General features: G+C 36.5%; 1 protein-coding gene across 1 annotated transcript in view; it reads right to left on the bottom strand.

Moving 5' to 3' along the window:
- Positions 1-27,216, bottom strand: part of CNTNAP2 (contactin associated protein 2) — a 677,682-nt gene that overhangs the window by 218,429 nt on the left and 432,037 nt on the right. Inside the window, exons 10-11 of the mRNA XM_065752999.1 lie at positions 21,914-22,085; positions 3,354-3,460 (exon numbers count right to left, since the gene is read on the bottom strand). Coding sequence (XP_065609071.1) covers positions 3,354-3,460; positions 21,914-22,085 — 279 coding nt within the window. The remainder of the gene's footprint in view (positions 1-3,353; positions 3,461-21,913; positions 22,086-27,216) is intronic.

Here is a 27,216-nt window from a genome sequence, read left to right on the forward strand (position 1 = left end):
GTTTGAGACATACGCCCCAAAACACCATCTTAGGCTTCGAGAATCAAATCCTGTGGTGACATGGAACCCCAGAAAGAATTGAGTCTGATAATGGGACTCATTTCAAAAATTCACTTGTGGATATTTTGGCCAAAGAAAGTAGCATTGGTGGATCTATCATATCCCCTATCACGCACTAGCTTCAGGTAAGATCAAGTGCTACACCGGTGGTTGTTAAAAACCACGATGAATTCAATGGGTGGCGGGACATTCAAGCATTGGGAGAAAAATCTGGCAGTAGCCACCTGGTTGGTCAACACTAGGGGATCAGTAAGCTGAGAGGGTTCTACACGATCCAGCTTCCTACAGACCATAGAGGGAGATAAGGTCCCTCTGGTACATGTAAGAAACATGTTGGGAAAAGCGGTTTGGGTCCTTCCAGCCTCTGGAAAGGGCAAATGCCTCCATGGAACTGTTTTTGCACAGGGACCTGGGTGCACCTGGTGGGTAATGGATAAAAATGGGGACATACAGCGTGTACCACAAGGGAATTTGATGCTTGATAAATGCAGTCTGTGATTCCATGTATATATATGTATAGATACATTTGTATGTAATTAATGTTATTATTGTTTTGGTTCTGTATAGATATGTGTTAAGCACAATGTGAGGATGTGGAATAAGGGGTGGAATGTTGTGGTTTTGATGCCAGTATTCCACATCAGAACATCATACAGCCAGTTATTGAGTTAATGCTGTTGGGGAGCAGCAGAGGGGCGGAGCTCCACACTGGATGCCATGCCCACTCTCTCTCTCTCAGCTGCCATGGAGGTTCAGCACATGTGCTTCCCCTGCAGTTCCTCCTTAATGCAAGCTCCCAGCTTTTGGTTTGGAAACTGTCTCTCCCAGCAGCATTAACTCCTTAACTGCTGCATGATGGTCTGATGTGGAATACCGGCATCAAAACCACAAAACCACAACACAATAATACATACCCAAAGTTAGTAGGTTACTCACAAGCAAAGGATGTGAAAGAAAATTAATCATTGGAGGACTCTTGGTGATACTGAATAAAAAAAAAACATTAGAAGAGTTTATGCCTGTTACTTTCTAGTCACTTTTACAATAAGCTAGCAAAGAATCTCAGAATATCTTGGATGAAATTGTTTCTGGTTTGTCAGAGTGTCCCTAATGACTTTTCTGAGAAAGTTCAACTATTTTTGATATACAGTTCAATCTTCACTTCCTTTTTTTCAGAAAGATAGTTAAAAAAAAGAAAAATAATGCATCTCTAGATGACATGGATAGTGCAATCCCATGCGCTTTATCCATCGTATAGCTAAGTACAGAACAATATACTTGAAATTCCCCTTCTGGTACTGCAGTCTAGGAACACCCTTTAGTTGCCTTATTACAGTTTATCCATAAAATGCAGGTGAAAATCCTATTAAGAGAAATGCTTGCATCACTTCTTTTTTAAAGAATGTGTTTTAAGAAGTTACATCGTCTGTTTATTCTTGTTCCTTTCCTTTGTGATTCAACAAGGGAAGTTAGATTTTTTTGGTTATACGTTACGAAGTCATCTACCCTCCTAAAAAGGAGCAAAGCAAGTCATCAAGAGGAAGGAGAGTCCAAATGATAGCCTGCAGGTTCCAGACACCAGCAACTGGGAAGACAAGGATCCAGAGACAGCTATGGGGTGGACTGTCTGAGCCCAGTCACTGGAGGAATCCACCATCTGTATGCAAACTGACCCAGTCTTCCTCACGTTTCCCCTAGTGAATCTCCATCCTGTTCAGCCACTGCTGCTCTATTAAAATGAGTGCTCCATGACTTGTGCAGCTTGTCACATACACATGTATGTTGTGCACATATACTGCGTGTGTATGTCCCAACTGGGAATGTATGCGGCTGCAGAAATCTTTCCTCTGTCAGGCTGTTAAATTCAGCATGACACATTTGCTCTGACAGATTACAATTGTTTTCAGAGAATAACTAGACAAAATATAATTAAGTAAATAAACTTCCACCCCTACATTTCTCCAGTTAAACATCTTAACAGCCTATACTTTGCTCAGGAAGCATATTTTTCCATGTCTATACTAAACCAGTAAAAACTCTCTAAGTATAATACTTCCAGGGAAACAACAACAACAAAAGTGCAGTTTTTGATTTGTTTCATCAAAGTACTACCTCTTTCTAAATGCTATATAATCTTTCCCAAGATGTGATATCCCAAGGTTGTGCTATCACTATGCATGTTTACTCTTAGTAGGAAAAGTGTCGCCCATGAAACTTCTCCTCAAGCACTGGTAATTCAAGTATCTCCCTTTAGTAAACTTTTATTTGCCATTTAACAAATCCTATTTCATTAGTTCAGTTGCCAGATCATGAAGGACTACGCCACTTTATATATGTATTAACAGTTATTATATAAAATACATTCCCTCACACACTAATACAATATATCAAAACAGAATAGATTTTTGACAAAACTCAGACACCTGTGAATTATCACCATTATTCTGAATGTTTTTTTTTTTTATTAAGAACAAATAATCTTGTTCTATCTTTCTAACATGTTACAGTGTCATAGCTAAAGAAGATTATATTAATTTCTACATTTATCTACATGATAAAGTAGAAATTCAAATTTTCAACTGTTCAGAGGCATTTTTATGGTCTCTTGATATTAAGAGGCAACTTGCTAAAGAAAGAAAAGAGGAAAAGTAAGGACTGAATATATTTTCTGCATCTTCCAGATGTTTTATAACACTTTACTTGGCAGATGAGTATTCTGCTTTCAGTGTAAAATGGAAGGAACAAAAGACACATAAGTAACTATGCATATGCTTCAGAACCTGTAACATGAGCAACTGCAGATTTTTCTCCTCTTTCTGTGCTTTCATACCACATAACATAAGAAAAATAAAAAAAATAAAAAAAAATACTTTCAAAACATTACAACAGATTGGATAGCACAATTCTAGAACAGCTAGAAAAACAGTAAATAAACATGCCTCATGATTAGCAACCAGAAACTCTTGCACTGGTCATCAGCTCCCTGCAACAGCCCAGGTAATAATCACTGTGTCCATATGAAACTGAGAATACTTTTGGCCAGGATACGCAACTAAGACAGCTGTACTGCTTTAGTCCCATCATGGTACAGAATAGTGCTATATAAATGCAGCCCTAGGGAGACAAAGTGGAACAGTTTTAACTGAATTTTTCCTCACAAAGCAAATGAACAAACAAACAACAGGTTACAGGATCTTTAGCAAGCAAAGAGGAAGACTGAGATTTTAATCTCAAAAAAGGAGATCAGTTTCTTTTCTACTCAGCTACAGTTTTGAAATGGTAGGATGGCTTACAGTTATGACAAGTTGTCCCGCTGTATCCAGTTCCATCACAAGTACACTTGAAGCTGTCCCAAGTCTGGGTACATTTGCCACCATGTTCACAGTGGTTGGGCACGCACCTGTCAGGGTAACATACAAAGAGAGAAAGAAAACAACTAAATGAGCATCAAGATTTGCAAATGACTAAACTGGGAGCTACCCAAATATTAGATATTATATATATCTATATATAATAGATAATATATAAATATTACATCCCCAAGAATGGGGATGTTCAATGTGTACGACAATGGAATTTGATGTTGGGGGAGTGCAGTCAGTAATTCCCTGTATATACATATATATGTGTTGTGTGTGTGTGTATTTAATGCATGTTAATCATTTTTTTTCTATATATATATCAAGCATGATGTAGTGATGTGGAATAAGGGGTGGAATGTCATGGTTTTATGATTTTTGGTACTGGTATTCCACATCATAACATCATGTAGTGCATTTGGAGTTAAAGAGTTAATGCTTCAGCTCCGTGAATCATTGGTAGTTCCAGGTATACCTGTCTCAGAAGAGAAGAACTACATTCCCCAGAGGGCTTTGCGATGCTTTGTGTTTTTACATGTTTACGCTCAGAGGGAAAGATAAAAACTGTGGTCACGGGACACTCTCTTTCCTTCAGGGATCGACTCATCAGTGGGTGCTCGCTGCCGTCTCGCCTTCAGCGTTAGCGTAAGGCCTTCGGTTTATCGGACACTCTCTCTTGCTCATTGTATTTGATTTATTAGCTTCAATTCCAATTATATTGTATTATATTTTGTTATTTTGATTCCTGATATCTTATTTAGTAAATTAGCTTTCCTCCTCAGATTGTTGCCGCTGTTTTGTTTTTAGGCCCATCTCACTTTTACCTTTTCCTTTTCCCTTTCCCCCTTCCCCTTTCCTGGGGCATGGGTCCGTGTGTCCCTGCACCAATCGTCACGGAACCGGGCCGAACCTGCCCGTAAACCGTTGAGAACACTTCCCTACTTACTGTCATCTGCAAACTTACTGAGGGTGCACTTAATACGCTGATTCAGGTCATCAATAAAAATATTGAACAGGAAAGGTTCCAATACAGACTGCTGGAGAATACCACTAGTGACCAGTCTCCAGTTGGATTTAACTCAATTTACCACCACTCTCTGGATTCAGCGATCTAGGCAGTTCTTTGACCAGGGAAAATTTTACCTGGATGAGCCATGGCCTGCCAGCTTCTGCAGGAGAGTACTGTGGGAAATGGTGCCAAAGGCTTTGCTGAAGTCTTGGTAGACTATGTCAACAGCCGTTCCCTCTGCATAGTATTAAAAATTAAAGACAGACTGGATGGAATGGTCTAGAGAGGATTACAGGCCAAAAATAAATTATCCAATGGCTTCAGAAAATAAAATGAACTCATTAATTCATACAGTCTTCCTGACAAATGCTGAGATATGTCATTTTTAGTAAGAAATTCTACTCACTGAAAAATCATTACATGTCAGTGAGTGCCAGTGTGCTCAGTAATAGTAATAAAAAATGGACTTGAGGATTTTAGGGTTTTAACATTATAAAGTCGTCTCGTTACGTGTGGCGTCCCCCAAGGGTCGGTATTGGGGCCCATCTTGTTTAATATCTTTATTGATGACCTAGATGAGGGGACTGAGTGTACCGTCAGTAGGTTTGCAGATGACACCAAGTGGGGAGGATGTGTGGATCTGCCGGATGGTAGGGAGGCCCTTCAGAGAGATCTGGATAGGCTGAATAGCTGGGCTGAGCTCAATGGGATGAGGTTCAATAAGACCAAGTGCCGGGTCCTGCACTTTGGCCACAATAACCCCATGCAATGCTATAGGCTTGGGGCAGAATGGCTTGAAGAATGCATAGAGGAAAAGGACCTGGGGGTGTTGGTTGATGCTCGGCGTAACATGAGCCGGCAGTGTGCCCAGGTGCCCAAGAAGGCCAACGGCATCCTGGCCTGTATTCGAAATAGTGTAGCCAGAAGGAGCAGGGAGGTGATCATCCCCCTGTACTCAGCTCTGGTGCAGTCGCACCTCAAGTACTGTGTTCAGTTTTGGGCCTCTCGCTACAAGAAGGACATTGAGGCCCTGGAGCGTGTTCAGAGAAGGGCAACAAAACTGGTGAGGGGTCTGGAGCACAAGTCTTATGAGGAGCGGCTGAGGGAGCTGGGATTGTTTAGTCTGGAGAAAAGGAGGCTCAGAGGAGACCTTATTGCACTCTACCACTTCCTGAAAGGGGGTTGTGGTGAGGAGGGGGTGGGCCCCTTCTCCCAGATAACTAATGACAGGATGAGAGGGAATGGCCACAAGTTGCACCGGAGAAGATTTAGATTAGATTTGAGGAAAAATTTTTTCTCTGAAAGAGTGGTCAGGCACTGGAATGGCCTGCCTAGGGAGGTGGTTGAAGCACCATCCCTAGCGCTGTTCAAGAAGCGTTTAGATGAGGTGCTAAGGGATTTGATTTAGTAGTTTAGTGGATAGGGATAGTGTTAGGAGGATGGTTGGACTAGATGATCTTGTAGGTCCTTTCCAACCTAATGTGTCTATGAATCTATGTGTAAGTTTTACAGTGTGACAAAAGACCATGCATATGGCCAATAGGTATTAACCTGAGGACAGATCATGGAAAGTACTGTTATCCTGTTAATGAGATCTAGAAAATATGGAAAGTTGTAAACTTCACAAGATAATGTAGATATTGCCAGTTCAATACTTTGAGCAAATGGAGCATATATGTTATATTTCTCATCTATGACAATGGAATAGTGTAGATATGCGAAATTACACAATGCAGATTTGATAAGATTTAAATAATAACAGGATAGACAATCATATACACTTATTTCAGTAGTTATGAACATGATGAAATCAGTATATTTTATCATCAGCATTACAGATGTCATCTACAGGTAATCAGCATTAATTTGAACATAATGCCATGATGCTGTTGGTGTTTAACAGCAGCAAGATCACTAAGAATTTAGGCTGAGGGCACATTTAATTAGATTAGCTAGCTACATTGCTGTGAGAGTCTGCTTGCTCTGATTAACAAATGGCTTCACGATATTATTAATCACCTTTTTTTTTTTTCCCAACATGCTTTTAGGAAATACTACATTCATTTGTAATCCCCCAGTACACATTCTTTAACTTCCTAGGCACTAGAATCTGGCCTCTAAATAGGCCTGGTGACAACAGCTGTGAAAAAATAATAATTACACTGTTAATAATATTCTTTTGTACAAAGTATACTCATTCTTCATGAAAGATGATGACTTCCAGCTGGAAGTTTCCATTTACTTTGCTGTTTCTTTCAATCTATTCACTTACCTACACATCTTCATTTAGAAATGCATGAATATTTCTTACATAATGTGTCTTCACACTAGTCTTCATATTATGAAAATGGACATGGAATGAAAGATCTGTTGTGGAGTCATCCTTGCCCTGACATTTCCTGCCTTTTTCTGTCATCTATCCCTTTAAATAAATGAGAGCAATCTTCAGTTGCTTTATACACTATTCTATTGCTATGGGGAGCTCAATATGCATGCATACAAACTGCAGCAGAAAAAGTCATGAGAATTTTGTAAAATGCTATCTTGACGCTTTAAAAGTATTCTGAATGGCATCACTTAGGGTAGTAATTGGACATTTTCTTGATCTTTTTTTCTTTTATTTTTCAAATAGGAAGCACATCTGTAATAAAACAATACAGGCAGAAACACAAACATTGCTATGTACCAGAGACCCACACTCACCTACAGTTCTGTTAGCATTCCTTTGGGTTTCATTAAGCCCTTTTATGCCCATGTTAGGTAAGTACGTAAGATTAATAGATGATGTATTTTCCCAAATATGTTTCTCATCTTTCTAACACTACCCTTTGAAATATGAAACAGACTCTCTTAAGTCATGTATATAGTTTACCATTAACCTAAGGTAGTTGATCCCTTTGCCTTTGGCAGTATTTTCTTGATTGTGTCAGATAGAAATAAGAAAAATTGCTCTGTAAAATAGGCCATTAAAAGAAAAACAAAAGGAAAACGTATCTGCCACTCACAGCATCAAACGTTTTCCATGAGTACAAATCAAATTGATGGAAACTGAAACTGATAGGAAAAGAGGATAAAACATTCAAGTAAGAAATGTGACGCAAAAAAAAATACATGTATTGCCATGAACAAGTTTGTAAATTTTCTAGAGATGTGTGCTGTTCCTTCAGATTAAGGCATGTTTGTATGTTAACTTTACTCTTAACATTTACAGAACTGTTAAGAACTACCAGAAAGTATATTATCAAAATTTAATTTTGTTCTGAATCTAGGACACTGTAGTGCAATTGTAATTTCTATCAGGAAGTCCTGCTAAACCTCATCTCACCTTTTTTATTTATTTTTTTTTTTAGCATTATTTCTTGGTTTTACGAGTTGCCACCTTGATCAATGTCATTAAATGAGAAAAGCTCCTAAAGGATTTTTTTTTTTTTTTTTTTTAGTTTAGTAACGTCGTTCTGCCAAGAAGCTTTTCAGGTGTGTATCAGTTTCCCTTCAAATCAATTTATGTCCACCAGAACAGGAGCCTCAAAACAAGACTGAGTCCTCACACAATCTTGTCAAGGAGAAGGAGTGAGAGAGCGGCTGAATGGATGCCTAGCAGACAGGCAAGGTCAACTCACCACAAGTGTTTACAACTATAGACATATACCACTGGATACCAACAGGATTTTCTGATGAATAAATAGCAAAGTAGTTTGCTATTGTTTATTTGATAAGAAGCTTCTCAATAAGTATAAAAGTCAGCAAATTCATTCATTCAGAATGGAGAATCATTAGAATTAATAAGAAAAAAAAAAACAAAACTGGTGTCCAGAGCCTATTTATTTCACACTTGCAAAACCTTACCTTGCCCATGTAGACTGTGCATTGAAAAAGACAGGTAAAATTGAAGGAGATGCTATTTTATTTCATGAAGTTTACTATAATCTTATTTTTAAAAGGTGATGGAAATACTTGAAAAGTTGAGTATGCAGACAGAGGGAAAGAAAAAAAAATTGCCTCGCCTTTTGCAGTGCGGCTGTCCCTGAGCAGGACTGCGTGCTCTGGGAGAGAGGGGGAATGGTACAGAGATAGGAGATAGGTCTAAAACAAACCAATGACAACTATCTGAGGGGGAATGGTAATTTACCAAAACCAACAAAATAAAACAAAATGAGACAATACAGAATATGAGATCTTACTTTCGTAGACTGCAGGGGAAGCACATGTGCTTTTTCTCTGTGGCCAAAAACGAGAGAGAGGAAAAGTGCATGAGCCAGAGCGAGAGGGCTGCTAGAGTCTGGCCAGAAGCTCCACTTATCTTCCTCTGCCTGCCAGAACATTAACTCTTTAACTCTCATTGTTTTACATTATGTTCTGATGTAGAATACCAACAAAAAAAAAATCACAAAACCACATCAGTGTCGGTCTGATATCAAATGATGTGACAGCAACTAATTCACAGTGAAAATTTACAAAGTTCCTTGTAGGATCTGTTATCCAGACAGAAGTGTTATTGGTAAACTTTCACAACTACATTTATGTTGTTAACATCTGGGAAAGGATGCTGTAAAATTTCACTCAGATTTCTTGGTAAAGTGAGGTTACCTGAACTATTTATACTTTAATACACTGAAACACAAGCCTTTTGAATATGGTCATTAGGACAGTAGTATGGAATTTATCAATTGCAAGGTCTAGACAACCAGTTAGAAGTTAAGCTCTGAAATGAAAGTTAAAAATAAGATAGGGAACATGAGCCTTAAGTATATAAACAGAAGAGTGTAGAGAGGAAAAAAATGTACTTAGTTCTGTCTGATAAACTACAAATCTTCTAATGAGTAAGTAAAAAAAGAATATATTCTACAAGTGAAGATAAGAACTTCTTGTCAGTTTAGTTAATGTTCAACATTCTAATAAGTCAAATTAGTACAGAGAAGGTCCATGTTAAAATTGTTATCCAAACTTTCCTAGTACTTAAACAATAATAATAATTTTTATCACTCGCTTTTCAACAATCCCTCTGGGTCTGTATATTGCTCTTCCAGTTTTCCCTACGAAGAATGAGGGCAAGTGGTAAGGAGAAAGAGCTATTATGAAGTCCTACTGAAAGGAGTTTGACGTTCACAGTGTTGAAGCTCACTTTTTGTTTTTGGGGCCATTTCTACACATTTTCCACCACAGTTCTTTTCATAGGTTCACAGGTTCATAGGTTCATAAGGTTGGAAAGGACCTACAAGATCATCTAGTCCAACCATCCTCCTATCACTATCCCTACCCAACCTTTCCTCCAAGAAAGTTTGTAAGTTGCATAACAGCTCCCCCTACCCTCCGGGAAAACAAAGGGCTACTCTTTGAACACAGAGACGACAGGATCTATCAGCCCTTTGCTGTCCAGGGGATTTACTGAGCTGAAACCCAGGCAGTGCTAACTGAACTACAGCCAGCTTGGCCCAAGAGTCTGCTCTCCGGTTGACACAAAGGTTGTGGTCTTCTGCTTATAGCAAAAATCTGGGCTGTATGTCTGGACTACAACTTTACAATAAAAATAAAGCCAATAACAAATCAAGAGATAAATTAGAAGAGTTTGAGGTTGAGCAGTAGTTTGTGAGATCACATGTGATTGTCACTGTCTGTAGATTCACAAAAACTTCTATTGAATATGATGAAAAAACTTATAAGGAGGATTTTTTTTATTTTTATTTTTGATATCAAGATCTAAAAAAAGTTCCAAGTTAAACCTGAACAAATTCAGGCATGAAATTAAACATATGCTTTCATCTGTTAAAAATAATCAACCACTGGGAAACAATTATCTTAAGACATAGGCAGCATTCTATGTCTTGAAAAAATTATGTGAAAATTGTCTTCAAAATAATTGAAAAGGAAAACAGAATAAATAATAATTGATGAACTACTCATATGGTAAAATATTTGTTATAAAACAAGGAGCTTAGGCTAAGGGATCTTAGTGGCTTGTTCTGATCATAATCTTTGGTAATCTACTCTGTTAGTTTGCAATAGGATGACATAATTTGCCTGTAATTCTAAGGATGATTCTGTGTCTTGGAAAACATAGCAAAAAGAAAATCTTCAATAGTGTCCATCTCTGGGTTTTGTAAGGTCAAGTCCTAGAAGCCAACTAAGGAGGGTCTATAGCATGAGCACATATGTCTTAGTTTGCTGCTGGAAATCAAAATACTTATTCTAGTATCAAGTCTTTCATGGTTCTCCAAGATAAATGAAAGAATAATTGTCCAAAGGGCATCCACTAAAATCTTCAAAGAGATGTTACTATTTTAATAAAAGTTATCTTGTTCTATTCAAAGTTTACACCAAGATATTGGTGTGTATTTCTATGACAGACTCCCATCTTTTTCTTTCTCCATTGGAATAGTATCACTAGTGCATTCCTGCATACAACATTTTATGTGACCTTATGAAAGAAAGGAATAATGACCCAGCAGGTAAATATCAGTCACCAGGCTAAAAGTAAATTATGAAAATTAGATTTCAAATAATTGAAGTACTAACTCATAATTTAGTAGCTGGTACCTCAATAAACAAACAAACAAACAAACAAATAGGTGTTTGCATCATGCAATACTTAGGAAAATAGAAGAGTGGTGATATGTCATTTCTGGCAATCATTCTGCAGGCATAAACAACATTCTTTTAAAAAATTATTCATTTTTCCAATACAGTAGGCAATTTTTGACATTAACCAATACATTTTATGTAAAGAAATGAAATGCATACATTTTATGTAAAGAAAACTGTTCCATGATTTATGGTTTGAGGGTAGAGGCAGGACCAAAAGTAAACTTCATTTTATTTTTCCTCTTGTAAAGAAACTCAGTTATTGAGCATATAGGATTCACTACTGCATAACTTTTTTTTGTTTGCCATGTACAAACCTCTTCACACTGTCCCAAGAATTTAGCCTATACTTAAGCCATTTAAACATCTATGTGGCTTATATGTCTAACATAAACCTTATCCTGTTTTCAAAATTCGTTTCCTTTCAGTTCTGAACTAAAATCCTCCAGTACTTTATATAGCAAAGGCACTAATCTCTCTAATAGTAAATGCGCAGACAAGATAAAGATCTTTTTGAACCTCTCAAATGTTTTGCTATCACTGCTTAATGCTTTAAATTCTTCTTTTTATGACTATAAACACTTCATGCTACAAGTTTCTAAACATTCCTAACTTCCTTCCTTGTTAACTTGCTTATTCCTTTCCTTTCTTTCACTTCCTTTATTTCATTTCCTTAACTTTCTCTCATATTTTAGGAAAATAGGTCACTTCAACAGATACACAGATTCTTTTTGAAGTATTTCAGATTATACGCATTAGGAGCTGTTCTCCTTTACTGCTTCTACTTTGGTGGAATAAAAGAAGTAGTTCATAGGTATAAATCCATAGTATTTACTGGTAGTAGTAGAAAAGGAAAGAGCATATATTTGAAGGAGAAACTCGTGTATTCAAATGCATTTCTAACATCAAAAAGTAGCATCATATACTCATATCAATTCAGGAACTTCACTTATTTCAAAATAAAAACGCAATGCTCTAAGACAACTGCTGTGCTTTTATGAGATGTTGTAATGCAACTATACTTTGCAGAACACACTTCATACAAACTGAGTTATGAAAAGTACTAGTGGGATAAATAATACACAGTCAAATAATAGTAGCAGAGAGAAAGGCATTAGGTCATGAGACATGAAGAATATATGCTACAAAATATGTAAGGAAGATAGTAAATAACAGACAAAGGAATTTCTAAGAGATAAATATAAAATAAAGGCTTTAAGAATAGCTAAAATAAGATTGCATAAATAAGATACACAAGATTGCTACTCTGATGAAAGAGTTGAAAGAGGATGATTTATAGTTGAAGGATAAAGGTGATAATTTATATGCTGCTATCTTCTGAATAGCTGCCATATGGCCATTGAAGCATTAATCACTTGGAATAGGCTGACAAGCACAAATTTAATACGAAGCATGAAAAATTCTGATGGCAAGTCCAAATAAATGCTGTCAATACCATCCACACACAAAAACGTGTCCGATGGTCATTAACTGACCCAATACTGGACTAGTTATATTTCCACACTGCTACTGATCTTGAATGAAAGCAAAAAGCCAGCAAGGGACAGTAATTATGCTTGAAGATTTGTTACTGTTTTCATAGGTCCTGAATCAAACAATCATAAAGTAATAAAAGATCAGAAACAACTATTGATACTTCAGATGGGTAAATTTAATACAAAGGGTATAATACCATGCAGGATATTAGTATTAGTACAAACTATAATTTAAAATGTTAAGAAAACTGAAGAAAGGGTGAGAGAAAGAAACATCAGTACATTCTAGAATTAATTGCATTGGATCTAGTTTTGGAAAGAAATAATCTTATTTACTGAGTTAATGATTTTTAGGTCAGTTTGTGTAATGGGACTTAGTCTTGCTAGATTTTAGTGAAGGAACTGAAAAGGAAATGATAGAACTAAGGTTTACTGTACAATAGTGCAGAAATTGAATAAGCAGATCAGTAGGTCCTGTTATAGTAGAGAAAAAGGGCAGATATTTCCTCTCTTGTTGCAATAGAAAGAACCTGGAATTTAGTAGTTGAATTTCTTTTTTAACACCAGAAACTTCTGCAGTTTAGTATTTTGCCTTTAGTAGAAAAGTGAAAAGGAAAGTAAAAAGAACTACTCTCTCTATAACTGACAGTAGATTTGCAGCCTTGGTTTGCAAAAGAAGTTAATGAACATAACATATGGAAAAATGTCCTGTCCGCGTGTATAAATCAAATAGCACAATCAGCTGTAAAATGTTGAAACAGCTTTTGATGAGAAAATGATCCAGCATTCAGTAAAAATCCAGGAGGATGAGTCAGTAATATCCCTATATAGAAAGCAAATATTTTTAGTGAAAAATTAGAAACCCTTAAAAATTAAGAGGCTGAGTGAAAATTAGAATTTACATAGCATCATGAACAATTATGGCCTTTCTTTACAGCTAGTTTACATTGTTAGATTAATACTTATGATTTTATCTATTTAGAATTTATTTGCTCGCTCATTAACATCTGAAAATAATTGAAGGAAATAAAAATGTTTCATAGTATTTCAGCATAGGAGTGAAATAATCTCTCTAAATAACAGTTTTCCATACAATTCAATGGAAGATATTTAATAAATTAAATGTTGAAAACCAAAATCTTTCAAATAATGCAATAGTTCTGCTCAAAGAAACATTTTCACAGAATTATATGACAGCAAGAAGTAGTTTAGCACAGTCTAATCAATCTTTTTTACTATCATTTCACTATGCCATCTTAGAAATAACTACTATATACATCCATAAAAAATACAGGTAAATAAATCAAATAGATTTTTCTACCAAATTGTTTGAATCAGTCTTTTAAAAATCATCTAAAATAGTACTTAATATTGATTAAACGAAGTCCATACATGGTCACATAGATTAGTCACAACAATCATGAGTCTGTGACATGAAAAATGCTAAAAAGGTCCAATGAAAACTTGTATTATTTCACTTAGGTTGGTTCAGTTCTGAAGAAGTCCCAAATGGAAGTGCCAAAATAAAAATTTGAAGTCAATTAATTGCTGCCTTCTAACAAATCTGAATGAGTGATGAAACATGTCACAGCAACAGAGAAACAGATACTAGTTGAATGCATGACAATAGATAAATGCAACAAATATACTACCAACAATTAGCTTTCCAAGAAATGGCTCTATAGGTTTTAAGTATATAATAGCTTAAAGAAAATATCTCATTTTGTTATACCATGTCAGTTCAGTTAAAATCTTGATGTAAGTGCCCTTGCAAGCAGTTCTAAGTGATTCCAATCTTAGCAACAACATTTTTCATGTCTAAGCTTATACTATTTTGTCAGACTGCCAGTTTGCAACTGACTGGTGCGTGGCATCAAAATATTAGACATTAGTAGGAAGGTTCAAACTGTACTGCCATCAACAACTTCTGCTGATATGGTAGGCCAACACAAAGAGAAGGCATTAGTGTCAGATGAAATGTGAAATACAGAATAATTAAGAATATAAAAAACAAACCCAAAGGGGAGAAAGAGTCAGTTTCAGTCTTTATCTGCTGGCTCTCCATGGCTCACCTCTGTGAAAAGACAAGAGAGCGTTTCCCCAAACCCCCAGAATCAGAAGTCATAAGGAAGTTCCTGGAAAATGCAGTACATCCCAATGTACCTTCCTTTTGGAGTGTCAGAACTCATATGAGACTGTTTGAGATGAACAGGGAACACAGCTCTGCAGTGGACTGTGTCTCTGTACCAAAAACCCTGTTGCATGATGTTATATGGCATACTGATAAAGCTGGAACAGAAGCAAGAAAGGTCTACTGAAACCGATAAAGAAACATGGTCAAATTTCTGAGTGGAATGCCTGATTGCAACTCTGTACATTCAATTTGAATGTTTGCAGGTGATGTAATTATATCAATTGATGATATTTTGGTAATTTTGAAACCTATACTTAATATCTTTATCAAATGGAAAGCATATTTTCTGTTCAGAACCCTGTGTTTAGACAATGTACCCAAATGCATACAATTATTTGCCATCACTTGAATCAGCACTTCACAGCACTGCTCTCCTTGAGCCCTTGTTTCAATCAATTGTGTTAGTTGCACACTGATGGTCTGGCTGTGGCTTAGCAGTGCGTCCATTCCCAGGGCCGCTCCATGCTGAAGAGCTGCTTGCTGCCTTTACAGTGCAAGGTAGGGAGCTGGCTACATTGCAAGCTCTGCTGGGTCACCTGCAGTCCATGGGTTAGACAGTGCTGGCACCAATCTGCATAAACTTCTTTGGCTTTTCTTCTTTAGCTTTTCTTCTTTAGCTAGTTGTCACTGATACTGTTTTCCTGGATAAATAAGCTACATACAGCAAAATTAGGTGAGCAGTTAACATAACTTACTTTCAGTGGGGTCCAACATAAGCTTGTGGATAGGACCCCCACTTCTGTAGGGCTGCTGCATTTTTCTAGAAGAAAAACTTGAGAGGGTCATCTAAGCAATCTGCCTTCAAAACTTAGCTGAATGACCAGGGAGTTACTGTTTCAAAGGTAATATTGTAGGATCAGCTCAGTATTTGCAATTTGTCCTTGTGAGAATATAAATTTCAAATCGAAGGAGAGCTTTGTAGAGGTTTGCTCAGTGTTTACATCATTCTAACAGGAAAATAATAAAAACAGTAATTAAACATTAATGTAACACAAGTTATGTATACAAGCTAAATCTTACAGAAAATAATCTATTTAAGAGAAAACAAGAAATGACCTCCCAGATAGAGCATAAATTTGTGTTAACACATGTTAGAGAATCTAAAATCCTTGGCAACCATTAGTGTAAACTTTTCATATAGGTATGCAGTCTGTGCATGGCAAAGGAGAGAGAAAGCAATATGTATATACTTATATAGGTTTGTTGTTGTTGTTGTTGTTGTTTTCCAGGGACAAATGTTGGGGAAAAAAAGATGTTTCTGAAATAAAATGTTCTGGGGGAAAGGTTAGGTAAAGTGCTAAACTTGTATTTATCCCTGTACAGACTGTTTTAATGTGACTAAATCAAATATTTGGCCCATATTTTGTCTTATCAGACTTGCCATGTACCATTTCCTGGAACAACCTTTAGCCACTACACAAAAATACGTATCATATCACATTGTCCATATATCTGCTTTACAACTTCTCCTTCTTGGTAATATTCTTAAGTGTTAACGAGGTGCTTACTTAAGGCTAAAGCCTTAGATTTTGTTTTAGCAAGAACTAGCATTTGTCATGAACAAATAATTTACTTGTTCTAGAAAACGATCTCAATAGAACACATTTTTAATAATATAAATGAGAATTTATATAAATTAAAGAGTCCACTCCCCCCCCCCCTCCCCCCCACCCCCCTGAGATTTTAATAAAGAATTAAACATAAGACAAAGAAAAAAGCCACAGAGTTGCTTGGAAAGTTCTGATCTGAATGCTATTGATAGTTGTGATACATAAGCAAAAGTGAACAAAGAAAAAACAAGACATTAAAAAAAGGCATAAGTATAAAAACCATTTGCATTTCAATTCAAACAATTCTAATTTGCTTAAGAGAAACTAATCACACTCTTAAGCTATTTAACAGGTATCTAACTGACCCATTAGTCATACTGTTCCAAGCAGGGAACATCTTACATTCTAAACTGATTGCAGCCCTCACTGAGACTGAGTGAAAAGAAAGGGCTTATTACTCTTTCCTTTCTATTCTGTAGTAGTACAATCTGTTCACTTGAAGTTGCCTTTCTGAACATACTTTATTTCTTACTTTGCTTTAAATCTCTATCATTTCTTAGTTTCTGAGTTTCCAGGTCCCCAGTTTCCATCTTCATATGTATCTTTTACTTCCAAAGTGACATCATCTATTCTAGAATTTTCTGTTCAACATGTTTTATTTCTTACCACACTTTTCAAGAAAAATAATGGATTACTTCTCATGACAATAACTTGAAAAAAATCTCAGAAAGCTTTATGAAAGAGAAAGTTGTTCTCCATACAGCACTTGTGACTACTTGAATGCTCACTGTTTTGCTTTCATTCCTCTTTCAAGCACTGGCAAGTGACAGTTTCATCTCTACACTCTTAACAGTGAAGCATTAAAGTGAATGTGGCTGTCCTTGTTCAAATACCATCATACATAGCTTGTTTGCTCGGCTCAGGAAAAAATGGGAGAAATCAAATGGAACAAGGAAAGATTCTGAAACCATTGCTCTTTTCATGGCTTATTCCACAGAATTAATATACATTCAACATTCACTCGATCAGGTAATCCACCATGGCTACCAATCTGCCTTATATTAGAACTAGCAACAGTAAGCCAGTTACATTTCTTTCTGTTTCAAATTCTGTAAGTTAATACCTTTTAACATTTAATCAGTAATACTTCAATGTATTCCACTGATCCATCTTCAGACTAAGAGCAATAGTGATGCATCCTAAATCTCTGAAAAATTTTTTCCTCCACAAAAGGAAATGATACTTTAAGTAGCTCAAGTAATGAAATAATAACTTTGTAAAATAATTCCTGTACGTTCCATATAAGTGATGCCTTTACACGTGCTTTATAACAAGGGAATAGGATTATCTTAGCTTAAAAAAAAAAAAAGAAAAATTCTTTTCTGAAGAAAGTTTATAATAAAGACTATTATGATCTCCAAAACACATGCAATCTCTAAGGCAAATTTATTTAAGTGCTAAAAGCAGCTCATAGCAGTTAATTTGACTAGCCTGTGGGCCCAAAAGATTATTTATTAAATCTGCACATATTTTACTAACTTCAAAACTCCATTCCAATTAAAAACTAGGAGGTCCAATGAATTTCTTGAGGATACCAAAGTGCTGCATAATAAGCATCTTAATCAAATATCTATCTGTATCTTATCCCTATAAGATAATAAATTTTGATCCTCATTTACATCAATCTTCATTAGATAACATTAGATAAAAATCATCAGTTAACTAGGTGGAGACTAATTACCTACTTATCCAGTTTTTTTTCTAACTGCATGAAAGGAAGAAAGTTTGTGAGCATATGGGAAAACTCAGTTCAATCAGTTCACTGGTGTTTCACATTTTTGATGTTTTAGAATAGAATTTTTTCCCATGGTTAAAAAATCTTGAGGAAAACTAAGATAAAATGTCAAGAGGAATGTAACTAAATCTCTCTAATTTTTGGCCATTTCTGTAGAACCAGTAACCTACCTCCTGCATACTGAGCTGTATTAAATGATATGGAAGTTACCACACAGTTGTACATATGTATTAAAAGCATTGTCACTGTTACTTGAGCCATGACCTATGTCCCTCGAGTTACTTTTCTGGGTTGAGATGGAACATGAATTAAATGAATTTGAAGCATTCTCATTAAAATCCTTGTTAAAAGCTTTAGTCTTTCCACATGATTTCCACATCAGGAAGAATTTTGAGATACAGAGGTACATATAGTTTCAAATAAAAGTAGAAAGATGGAGAGGGTGTGTGTAGGAAATGGCTTTGGCTGGGAAGGTAGGCAGAAACCATTATATGGTTTCAACTCTCTTGTCCTGTTTTACTTCAGTTTCACGGAATTGTCTTGGGAACAGATTAGCTGTAAAGCAGGATTGGTTGCAAGTCTGGACATCGGTATATCATCTGGCTCTCCTGCAGGTTACTGTAGGAATATTTCTCTTATTCCTCACTGACTTCATCCCCTGGCAGAGAATTAAATAGCTAAAAGAAGAATTTTAAGACAGAAACAACAGTTTTTAATTTCAAGGAACATCCCTGTTTTGCCTCCAGTTACATTGTGACCATTTTAATTTACTAGCATGCTTGAAGTACTTTGTTACTTTAAGGAATTATTTCAAATTTTGATTGGCAATCACATGCTATAGAAAATATATCTGTACAGGATTAGAGCAGAACACTAACATTTTGTCACACTGAGTATCATGACAGCAAGTGAGCAATAATAACTCATACACATGCTGCCGTATCTGGCTACTTGCATTAACTTTGACATGAAATCATTGAAAATCAGCATCTAACTCATCTCACTGTGACACAGAGTGACTCACATGTACACCAACAGGTTTCCTTTTAAGTTGCATATATTCTACATGTTGTGGTTTTGTGGTTTTGATGCCGGTATTCCACATCAGAACATCAAGCAGGCAGTTAAGGAGTTAATGCTGTTGGGAGCAGCAGAGGGGCGGAGCCCTGCACTGGATGCCAGGCGGCGCTCTGCTGGGCGCGTTCTCTCAGCTGTGTGGAGGTTTAACACATGTGCTTCCCCTGGAATTCCTCCTTAACGTAAGCTCACAGCTTTTGGTTTGGAAAATTCATTTCTCTCAAAGTTGTTCAATTTTATTAGATTTAATAAAGTTACCGTTACTTCTCAAATCGTGCCGTTATTTATTTGTAGACCCGTCTTTTCTTTCTGTTTCCCCCCCCTCCTCCCCACCCCCTCCGGCACACAGCTCTGCTCTGGCGGCCTCGTGGCCACTGACTGTGCAGTTATTTTTTCCTTTTCCTTTCTCTCTCCCTTCTCGGTTTCCCTTGGGTCACTGTCATGGATAACACCGTGACACTACATAATCTGCAACAACAGATTGAACACTATTTTGAAATCATTTTAGTGTCTCCTTATTGTGATCCTGAGAACTCAATTTTAAGCCACAATGAAGTCAGGTGAACTTAAGAATTCTCTGAGGCTGCTGTGATAAGTTGGTATGAATAATTCTCTTTTAATATCCTGTGTTGAAATTCTTAAGTACAACTGCACCATCTGGACTGTAACAACTGAGTTTGTTAACATTAAATGAAGGAGGTGTGCAGCGACCTGTTCTGTCGCAAGCAGTACAGCATGTTGATCACTGTGACAACAGTACAACTTCCATTGCTAATACAAAGTCAAGATACAGAAGCAAGGACATTTTCTTCCTCAGTAGCATTTTAACTATGTGCATACATACAACTACATGTAATTAAATTATATGCACTTGTACTATTCAGCCAGTGGTAAGAAGAGAACGTCTTAGCATCAATGTTCCCTGCTAGTAAGATCTCAATCTGTAACTCCAGATGTAATAACAAAGTGTCTGAGAAGAGGACTAAAAATAAAAACATTTGGTCAGCAGATCTGTCTCTCATTTATAAGTGTAACAAAAACATAACCTTTCTTCCTTCATTTTAAAATAAATTAAACTGAAATGCACACACCTTTTCTATATTAAGTGGGCATTCAGCTGGCAGGAATTGAGTCTTCAAGAGCAGTTACCTCCAGACTGATGCAGCACAAGATCTCATTATGCTGAACATCTTCCATCATATATTAGATGAAGTTGTCCCCTATCCATTTTGGTTAATGATGAAAAATATCATCATTCACAACTTCATGTTTCTTACCTCCAACCAAATGGAGGAGGTCTGCAGTAAGAATAATTTAGTGTAATAGGTTATCTTCTTGCCCAGTGTGTTCCTTCATAGCCATTTCCATATTGATGAAGAAAGAATTCTTCATGATAACCACATTAAACTTTTTTAAAGCAGGAGGATCCCAGTATCACAGGCACAAGTATCCTCCTCTTTCAAAGGAAACAAAGTTAAGATAACAAAACACACATGGTACTTAGCTAGAAATAGAATACATACAGTTATATGTAATGGCATATTGTTAAAAAGTCATTGTAAAAATCTTACTTGAAATAAGACAGTGCCATGGTTTTATGATTTTTGGTATTCCACATCATAACATCAAGTAGTACATTGAGAGTTAATGAGTTACTGCTCCAGCCCCATAGATCTTCGATAGTTACAGGTATACCTGTCTCAGAAGAGAACTACCTTCCCCAGAGGACTTCTCGTTGCTTTGTATTTTTATGTTTATCCACTCAGAGGGAAAGATAAAAACCTATTTGCATGTCACAAGACACTTTTTCCTTTGGGGATTGACACAGCAGCAGGTGTTCGCTAGCAATCTCACCTTTAGTGTTTAGCATAAGGCCTTCAGTTTATCAGACACTCTATCTTGCTTATTTTATTTATTAGCTTCAATTCCAATTATATTGTATTATATTCTGTTATTTTGCATTCCGATATCTTATTTAGTAAATTAGCTTTCCTCCTCAGATCATTGTCGCTGTTTTGTTTCTAGGCCCCTTTCAAACACAAATTGTTTAAACAAAACCCACAACACGTTCAACTTTCCAGCAGACTTGAAACTGATTTCAAACTTAGGTAATTTTCATGAGAAGTCAAGCTGAGTAACTTGCTCCTTCCCTGTCTGTCTTAGTATTTTAATGGATAGTTTTTATATTTGCTAGAAGAACAACCTTATAAATTAGAAGAAACAGAAGTCAACACAGGTTTAATAGGTAAACCTCAAAGCAAAAGCCTGCTATTGTATTAAGAAAGATTCTGGAATTATTTGAGCTACTTCTCAATTACTTTTCTCAGTTTGGTGGGAAATAAAACAGCAAAACACAAACAAAGCAGAACAACAAAGCATTATTTTAATCAAGTTTATGCAGTTTTCCATGTAATAAATGCAAGTGTGCACACTAAGTTCTCTGATGTTCAGTGTTCAGTGTTAGCAGAAGGTAGAGGAGACAGGAAACAACTTCTGCCTGCAAAACAGTCACTGTAGCTTTTATTTAAGAAACTTATAAAATGTGTGACTTTTTGATAGTTTTCTCTATTCAAGGCAGTCATACTATTGACAAGTTTTCTGACTTTGGCTTACAATCGCTTTTCACTCCTTCTGCCTGAGAAAGTAAAAACCAGAGATACATTTTCTCCCCAAACAATTCATAACCTAAAGCCACCATCTCTATCTTCTAAGCATGCAACTACTTTTCTGTATCTTTCAGAATATGCAGGATGTATATCAGTATTACAGCATTAGTGGTGTCTCTGTGACTTACCTGTCAATAATGGCACACATGTCAATGCTGACATTGGCAAAGCTTCCCAGTTGGCCTTGCTCTACTGCTTGCAAGTCCACCAGCTGGTCATCCACATGAATAAACTGCATGCATCCTTGAAACGAATGGTGAAATAGCAAGTGATCTGAATTATTCATCTGTATAGGAAACCCTAGAGAGCAGGAGAAGAAATAATGTTATTAACTTCCCATATTGATAATCAAGGCAGCGTTTCAAATGCATGAAAATACTGACACTACAGATATGGCTCAGCTTGCTATTTTCATTAGTGTTATTGATAATTAATATAATGAAGAAACTGCTTCTTTAGTGCCATGAAACATACAACCAAACTTGTATGAAGCAGTAAAAACTATATTAGAGCAATTTTCTTTGATCTTTGTCAAAGTATCTGGTATAACTACTGACGGTGCTCCTGGCAAAGACTGGAAAAGAAGAGAGACTTATGAAGTTAATAGAAGATGATGCAGTTAACACCAGTAACTCACTGATAGTTCATCAAACTGCACATGACATTGAGAAATATCTGTATGAAAAAGCTTTAAACATGGATGTATCATGCAAATTGTCATCAAATTTGTGAATTTCATGAAGTCCAAGGGACTGAAACATCACCAGTTATAGGAGTTCACTAAAAATACAGACATTGATTATGGAGTCATCATTTACTTTTCTGGAGTAAGGTGGCTAAGTCAGGGTAAAGTGCTAGAAATACTTTGCAAAGTGAAATAAAATTAGTTATGGAATCAAATGGAGAATTTGTGCTAGAACATGAAAATGTCTCACAGATTTTGTATTTTTGGTGAATTTGATCACTCTTAAGCAAGTTAAGCATGCACCTTCAGGGTGAAAATAAGCTTATCTGTGCTGTGTTTCACACAATAACTGCATTTAAAACAAAACTTATATTATGGCAAGTTTGAGTTATGGTTTCGTGCATTTTGATACACTGGCTAAAAGTATGTAGCTGTGCTTTCCATTTTGATAAAGAAACTTGAACAGGTTTCAAGACTTCCAGAAATATTGTTTTTTGGTTTTCTTTTTGTATATTTGTAATTCCATTTTCTGTTGGCATAAATACATTTCTTGCAAGTTCTCACATGGAATGAGTGACTGGCTGCAACCCTATACAACTGAAAGAAAAATTTGGTCAGGTCTCTTTACAAGACTTCTGTATGTCTGATCTTAACAGATAAAAACATCCCTTGCTTCACAGTCACACTTTATATCATCACTTTTTGGCAGCACATACATTTGCGAAAAATTACTGTCGAAGATGAAGCACAGGAATATTTTATATTTTATAAAATGTCCCTTACTAACACTTTGAAAATTCACTAGGAATGTCAACTTCTGCCATCAAAGCAGCCTGATATCTATCTACGGCCTAACTACGGCAGAGGACTGTTCCTACTGTCCTTTTGCTGGAGGATCCTGACTCCGAACCTGATCTTTAACCACTGGGGGAGGGGAACGGCAATCTCCTGCCACCACCTCCTCCACCCCCACTGTTGGTTCCACCCTCACCATTGGTTAAGGTTGCTAAACCTTCTGATTCGCATGGCTCTCGCATTGTGCCAACCAAATTGGGAAGAAATTGCTCGCCAGGCAGTGGAAAACGGGGAAATGGAGGTGGCTGAAATAGTTGTGCAAGCTTCTCTGATTCATTTCGAGCAAGGACCTGATGGTGGTCCACAGGGGGTACATGTTCCTATTGGAAAATGTTGTTTCAGTTGCGGTCTACGGTATCGGAACATGGACTCTGTAGTGAGCCTGTGCGACAGCTTTTGACTTATATTTGGTCCAGCAGTGTGCTAGTTCCTGAGGACATTAAGACTGTTGTGCATATGATAATGAAACCATCAGAGTAATTAATGTGGCAATCGCACTGGAGGCAATTATGTGAGCTAAGTGCCAATACCCCTTGGCATATGAATGACCCTCTGTTTCAAGTAACTGTTGATCAATTATTAGAGGGAAACATGTTTTCCCGACCGGAGATGCAGGTCCACTTAGGACCAGAGGTTTGCATGGAAAGCATGAACTGTGTTATTTAGGAAAACTTACACTACTTGCCCTGCACCGCCAGGACTAGCTGCACATTGATAAATTCTTAAATAATTCTACTGAAAGGAAGGGTCGTTTACTTTCAACATTGAACGATGCATGCGCTGATGAAGTAAAACTATGGACTGTAACTGCTAACATTTTTGCTTCCTTCTTGGTCCCGGGAGTAGCTGCTGCACAAGCTCTGAAACAAATAGAACGTCTTGCTTGTTGGACAGTAAAACAAAGTAATATAACATCTGCCATTCTAGAAGAGATGCTTGAAGATATGAATAGTCTTCAACATGTAGTTCTACAAAACTGAGCTGCTATCGACTTTCTGCTCAAGGGCACAGCTGTAAAGACTTTGATGGGATGTGTTGTTTTAATTTGTCTGATCATAGTGAATCTATACATATGCAAATTCACTGGTTACTAAATCACATGCAGAGTATTACTGAAGATCATAACCCAATAGATGATTGGCTACATTCTGTATTCCCTGGTCTTGCCTCATGGGCATATGACTTGATCAAGGAGGGTTTATGTTGGCTATTTATTATTCTGGTTGTAATGGTGATTCAGATAGCCTACGGGTTTTTAGTTCGAGCAACCAGCCCTGCGGCAGCTATGCTAACAATTGACATGCCAACCCAGAATATCATTCAAGACTGGCTCAAGGGTCAATGAGGCCATGGCTCTCTTGAGTGTTTCGCCCTCCGTCCGTAAAAGAAAAAGGGGGGAAATGTAGGAAAACAATATAGGGCCTCATCCCTCAGTAATTGGTTACATATAAGATGATTCAGTAACCAAGCAAGATGATTCAGTAACCAAGCATTGCCTTAGTCTCGTGGGAAGATAACAATTACCATTGTACATAAGATGATTTAACTATATCATTTGATCAGTGTTCCTTAGCATATGTATTCTTTTGATCTCTGTAGTGTCATGTACTCTCTGCCCTCCAGATATGATTGATAAACTTGGTTGTATCTTACTAGTTAAAATTAGACTACTGCATAACATATATAAACCTGTAAGTCAGTTGAATAAACTTGAAGCTGCTTCACTCACATTGAGTGGTTGTGCTTCCCTACACTTATTAGCAGGTACTCTGGCCGAGTGTGTTGCAACATTTTATGTTTCACAAAAATAAAGTGAAACATCCCAATAATTTTCTAATTGTTGCTCCTTTTTTATGTTTTCATAAAATTTGGTAATTATATACATTAAATTTATTTTTATTACATATTTTGTATGTGATCCATGCCAATTCCTGTTCACTGAACGTGGCTTAGGCAAGCCAAAAAAAAAAAAAAAAAAGGAAGGTAAAAAGTCTAAGAAATACGTAAAGATTTTGCAGACTTCTGTTGTGATAACTAGCCTTGTAGCTCTTGACAAGAGAAAAAGTTCATGGAAATTTATTTGGGTAGCTAAGACAAATTATACAGCTACTACTGTACATTCTTTCATATTCATATACAATGCTTTATCACCCTATTCAATAGCATGGAAACAGCAGTTTGTGAAGGCAGGAAAATAACGGATAACAGAACAGACCAGGATAAAAACAACCTCATAACAGCATCAGCAGGAAGAAGGAATGAGCATCATTCTAAACTATGCTCCTGAAAGTAGTTCACATACTTCCACATGAAGCATTGGACCAGCACCACAGAGTGAGCAGTGAATGGAGGGCAGAAAGAAGCAACTGAGAATTGAAGACAGATGCTGTTTAATGCAAATACTACTAAAATAAGGAAGTCACACCTGAAGTGAACACCAAAATAGGATTAAGATACACTTCAACCAAATATGTTTGCCAGTATATCTGTATGAATAATTGTTGCAGGCCAGAGAAGCTGAAAGAGCTGCTGCTTCTACCTGACATGAGTGGTCTGCACAGACTAGTCAGTACAGAGTCAGTCAGAGTACAAGGAAATCTATTTCTAGGACATCACTCTGTCATAGTAAACACAAAACAGTTACAATTCTTATTTCAAACCTCCACAAATTTTAAAATCTATAGTTTTCACTCATGCTACATTCTGTTACAACAGTGATTCTACTTATTCATGCTGTTGGACCCATGTGATTTTCTATGTAATTTTAATATAATGAATACAATGAAAGTGATAATAAATATCATAAGATATCTACAAAGGGAAAACAGTATTTCATTTCCCAGTGTTAATACTTATTATGTTTTTATTCCAATTGCCTGAGTAAGAGTGAAACAAGAAAATTATAAAAAAAGGAATTGTGGATAAGAATGTATTGCATTCAGTGGTAAAATGAATAAACACAAGCAAAATAGAATAAACATCTAACACACTAGCTTTTTCTGAGATCTGGCCGAAGAATAGCAACTTGTACTATATTTTCTAAAGGGAAGTTCAAATTTTAACTGCTCCACATGATAATTTCTGACAAAGGCATTATCTGACATGTATCCAATCTCAGATCTGACAGTGATTTTTATCTGCATGTTGTTTCAATTATACATCCTAAGTCTTTGTTATTCAGAATGAGGTGAGCAAAACAATATTATTTCTCTAGAAAAACTGCAGCATAACACCACTGAAGAGTCAAGTGGTCCTTAAGTGTTCTATACATATCATACAGCAATAGAGAATGATTTTTTGTTTTCCCCCCCCACAAACACACACACACAAAAATTCTGTGCATATTGATGATCATATATTGAAATTACAGCTGGTGTTTCATATGTCAATAAATAGGAAACAATACTGAAATGTAAGCAGAATGCACTTACCCACCTAAATTCACCATAATGCTTTTACACGTACTTCAATGGAACTAGAATAGGACTTTTAGCATAAAGAAGAACACCAGCAATAACTTTGCAAAACTAGAAGTTTACTGCTCAAGAAACATGAAATAAGCTAAGCAAACTGCTTAAGTGATCAAAGAATTGTAGGGGTTGGAAGACATATTTAGATATTGAGTCCAATATTCCTACTAAATTAGTTTCCCTACAGTAGGTCACATAAGTAGCTGTCCAGATGTGTATTGAATATGTCCAGGGAAGGAGAAGCTACAACATCTCTGTTCCAGTGCTTGGTCACCCTTAAAGTAAAGAAATTCTTCTTCGTCTTAGTAAGGAACTTCCTGTGTTCCAATTTTGTATAAATTTCCCCTTGTTCTATTGATGCACACTACTGAAAATTCCGCCCCCATTAACTTTACTCCCACACTTAAGGTACTAAAAAAAA

The sequence above is a fragment of the Cyrtonyx montezumae genome, unplaced genomic scaffold (genome assembly GCF_038088225.1).
Source record: "Cyrtonyx montezumae isolate F1298 unplaced genomic scaffold, pur_monq_1.0 scaffold_8, whole genome shotgun sequence".
NCBI classification, from domain to species: Eukaryota; Metazoa; Chordata; class Aves; order Galliformes; family Odontophoridae; genus Cyrtonyx; species Cyrtonyx montezumae.